A 4,740-nucleotide genomic window follows, 5' to 3' on the forward strand; every position below is an offset into this window, starting at 1 on the left:
CCGCAATGCACAAGTCTTGCATTTTCATTCAGACATTGATTGTTCATTGGCCTGATGCTGGTGTTTTCGCACCTGCGATACGAACGTCCTAACCCTTTCATGTAAAAGCTGAGGGCTTGAAGTGATCTAGCGGGTTGTAGGAAGTCAGTCCATGGCGCGGTTAACATACATTCTTATAAGATCACATACGTGCGCGAACCGAGGTTCCACCACGACCAACTTCCACAACCACAGTCATTTTCATTCCCCTTTGCCCGGTAGGAATCTTCCTGCGCCTGCGCATCCATCCAGCCAACGGTTTCATTGATGCTGGTGATTCCTTCGCTAGCCAAGCTCTCACGAAGGTACAGAAAGACACTTACTGATGTGTGACTGGCTCAGCGGCCGGTCATTCATCGACACTGGAAGTCAAGAACGAACAAGATTACTCGACTGTTCCTATCTTCTTCAACGCGGCTTTGCTGAAAATCAAGATTTCTCAGCTGCTGGCTTGATGTTTGACGCACTGTTCCTCGGGCGCTAGTCTGAAATCACATGTCCTTTGGCTGTGACCTTCCGTGATCCGAAAACGCAAAGTATCGATTTCTATATCGAATGGCCGGATTAGTTTAACATTGAGGTCCTGATTTACAACCCACTTGTTCTAGATGTTCTGGGCTTGATTGTCATATCGCAGGTTCGATTCTTGATTGGCCGGACTGGTGGCAGTGATTATCGTACCTTCAAGCCTTTCTTTCAACCCAAGGAGACCAAGCTTGGAGTCGGAGGCTTCAAACCTCTTCGTGTCTTACCTCGAGCACGGCAGGGATCCCTTACTGCGATTCGGAAATCAAATCAAAAGCAAGAACACTGAGCTTACTGTTTTGGTTTCTCCGCGCTAGGTTTGACATCTCAGAATCTGTTTTCGGGCGGTAGAGTGACGTTGTAGGCATCTTCATAACATCCGGTCATTCGAGAACGCCAATTATCCAGCGTTTCCTTCAACTCCCGGATCATATCGACATTGGGGTGATGTATCACTGCCTCGTTCTTGTCGGCACATCGTAATGCTGAGGTGAAATGATTGGCTTCGGGAAGACCACGCACCTTCATGTTTCCCAACGCGATTTTGATTATCTACTGAGTTTGTAGAACAGGCAGGCTTGATTTGAGTGATTTGAGACCCACCGACAAGAGGAAGACAAGGCTCGTGTCTCTATGCTCCGGACCTTCACGTCAGGCAGACTTTCTCACAACAGATCCAAATTGAAAGAAAGCATACTGAACTTCAACGAAGTACACTCCGAAGGGAAATCAAATCAACTTGCGAAAGATCCTTAGACGCGAAACATTAAAATCTCTTACTAAGTGGCCGAATTGAATGAAAACATACCAATCTTCAATAACACTCTATGGGGAGATTGGGTCCACTCCCGACAGGTCCTTGGACGCAAAACATTGAGGCAGTTAATTCTTATAATGTTTTTTCATTGCCATGATTTCATTTGAGATTTTTTCACACCCTACATGATGAGAGCTGAAATTATTTATCCTCTTTTTCGCGACTCCATTGATCCTTTGCTGACACTCCTGCATAGCACTCCAGGGACGAGTGTGGCATGCGATAATAACCCAGGGCCTATAAATTTCCCCAATTTCTGGCATTCGTGACCCGTAGTATAATCAACATCCATGCAAGATACGCAAGCTCGAGAGCGTGTTTACAGAATCAACAATCACTTTTTGGCCGTCTGAGTGAATTGACGTGGACGTGTGGGCAGACTTTTATCTAGAAAACAAACAAAAAAAAACCAGGTTAGTGACCAGTTTCCTAATGCACTTTTTGAGGTCCCTATATGATCAACTGAGGCAGTTCGACTTTGCGGGGTTGTACCAACATTTTTCCCGTCAACCGCTTGAAGGAAGAAAACAACTCCACGGAGGTCAAGCGACATTTCACTCGCCTCGAAGGACGCGCCAGCCCGGCAGACTAGTCATAGATTTAGCGGCAGAGAGACCATGGGCGCTTATCCGATGAGCGGCCGATTGGTGAACCTGATAGACAACAGGAAAAGCAAAGTATGTCAGAATCCATAAGAAAAACTCTACAGGGTGGCATAACTTGGCATATGCGCTATCAAGCTGGCTGAACTGGGCAATCATAAAAGGTGGGCACAGGGTCGTCAACCACACCCTTAGCCGTGTATTTTTCCTCGATTGGATTTCAACTGTGAGTTTTGACAAATCTGCAGGAGCGTACCAAATCTCAGGACACCGTGCTCCGTGTACCACATGACTCCGCTGGCCGGTGGGGGTCGAACGGGGGTATCGGTACTACAAAATGGCGAAGAAACACAGGATGATCAGTTCAGGACCTTTTGAGCTGGGGAATGCAGCACGCAGGAAGATCTTGGCTGAAGAATCCCAAGGTACTTGCGTTGGGACATACCCTGACTTATTCATAAGTGCATACATACAAGGGTCCATCCCCTCAATTTTTCCACCTCCTCCCTGCCAGCAGAGGTTTTTTTGTGCATCGCCCAAATTACACTACTCCCCGGTTCAGTGCTTCGAGTACCCGAGGCAGAGGCTGGGCCCCGCGAGGTACTCAGTTAACCCAAGTCCTCTGGTGGGCGCTGTGGCTGGTGGCGAAGACGCCCCTCCCGCAGAGAGGGACTTACCGAGCTTAACTAGGCCTCAGCGGGAGCGGGAGCGAGGAGCTGTCCACGCCAGTGGAGCAGGCAACTCCCGCGTGATGAGTTTTCCGATTTGGCCTGAAAACCCTCTTTTTTTGCTTTATCCTCCTGTAGCCACTTCCCTTTTCACTCCCACCCAATTTCATTCTCAGAAAATGAAGGCCTGCTTCTTGTCTTTCTTTTGGTGTTATGTATCCTGTTGTACTGGTCCTCACTGATTTTATAATTATTTTTGAAAACTGTCTGTTTTCATCTCGAGTTACCGTTTCTACATTAGCTGGCCCCGCATTAGCCCGGTTCACGTTGGTGACTTTGAATCTATTTTTATCTGATTTTATCATAAAATTTCAACAAATTTTTCAATCATCAGGAAAAGTGGTTTCAGAAGAATCTGACCAACTTGAAAAAAATGATAAATTATAATGATAAAATGGATAAAAATGGCCTGAAAAATCCAATGTGAACCGGGCTATTGTACCTCTTTGATTTTTGATTAATAAGCCAATAAAAAAATCATATATAGGGTATTATAGCGTATAACATGATGGCTTGCCTTTGAAAACCTAAATGAGGTCATTGGAGAGTCCTCTTGAATCATATCCTTCCCTTTGAACTATAGAAATGGCCCCAGAGCCTGAGGAATCAAGCTTGGTATAGAGCATCCACCCTTGTCTCTGTAAACCCGTAGCTTAACAAAGTCACCCAAACAGAGGTCTGGGGGACCCGCGCGGAGCGCTCTCCATAGGAGAGGCTTACTCACTATCCCACATGTTTGGCGGGAGCAGAAGTGATATTCAGTGCAAAAAATACAAAAACAGCCCTATAGAGTGTAATAAAAATAACAACAGAAAAATGAATAGACAGTCTTGTAGCCTTGATAAATGCGCAAATGGTGACACCAGTTCCAGCCTCTCAATCCAAAGACTGAAATCCCTAGTGGAAAAAGCGTCCAGGAACCTAGGTTGGGGTTGCAAAACAAAATTCCAAACCATCTCTTGAGTTTGGAAGATCCATGTGTGGATCCACATTTGGCCAGAGGGAAGCACGGTGGTGATCTTAGCTTATGTATATACAATGTGTCAAGAATTTACATACAACCTAGAAAGCATGCAGATTTGTTTGTCCACAGGATCTAAAAGCAATACAGCCTCATGAATCCTTGTGCAGATCCATTTCTCGAGAAGTCACTTTTGAAAATTTATGAAAAATACATTGATGGTGATACAAAAATTCTGAGGACACAGAATTGTAGAAAAGATGTCAAAGGGTCAGAAAGCTGTGGCTCAGACCTTTGGAGGTGCTGGGGGTGCAGCTATTAAAAAGCTAAAATACCTTACAGCCATTTGGTACTTTCTGCTCCCCTATGAAATTGGGGGATAACTAGAGATCAAGGCGGCTACGCCGCTGCATTTTCATGGGCATACATATACCTCATACCACTTAAACACAGCTGCCCTGGTCTATCCAGTTGAAACTTGATGGTTTTGTCCAGAGGAAAATTGCAATTCATTATATCCTCACAATCAGCCCAAGGGACAATTTTCCATCAGTGTGGCACCAAGTGTAAGTGTAAGATAAAATTAGAAGGGAACCCACTAAACTGTGAAATGTCAGCAGATGCCATCACTACACTAACAGTTACTAATTTTCCAAAAATATTTGAGGACACATTTGGCAGAAATTTACTCTAGATTCTTGTGAAATCTGATATTTTTGGTGGACCTCATCAGATGTTAAGCAATTAGCATCATCAATAAGCTATATCCGCATCAGTCACTAAGTTACCTGGATTAGGGCACTTGTTTCAACCCTACAACCACATCAGATCATGTTTTGTGGGGATTCACTTCACCCAGAGCTCCATTTGGAGCTCGTGGGCTCTAAATCTTGCCTCCACTAATCCTGAGACTAATATCAAAATTGATATGCATCATGCACAAATGCATGAATTTCATGCATTTAGTTCACTCAACACACCCAAACCCAAACCATACTATGATACAGCTCATTCAGCCAAACCATACTATGATACACCTCATTCAGCCAAACCATACTATGATACACC

At 44.7% G+C, this 4,740-nt stretch overlaps 1 protein-coding gene across 1 annotated transcript; it reads right to left on the bottom strand.

Moving 5' to 3' along the window:
* Positions 1-891: 891 nt before the first annotated feature.
* On the bottom strand, positions 892-1,092 carry PtA15_4A767 (uncharacterized protein; the record flags this gene model as incomplete). Its single annotated transcript, XM_053168684.1, has 1 exon — positions 892-1,092. One exon carries the CDS (start codon positions 1,090-1,092, stop codon positions 892-894), a length of 201 nt encoding a protein of 66 aa, XP_053019869.1.
* Positions 1,093-4,740: the final 3,648 nt, after the last annotated feature.

This window comes from Puccinia triticina, chromosome 4A (assembly GCF_026914185.1).
Source record: "Puccinia triticina chromosome 4A, complete sequence".
Classification (NCBI taxonomy): Eukaryota; Fungi; Basidiomycota; class Pucciniomycetes; order Pucciniales; family Pucciniaceae; genus Puccinia; species Puccinia triticina.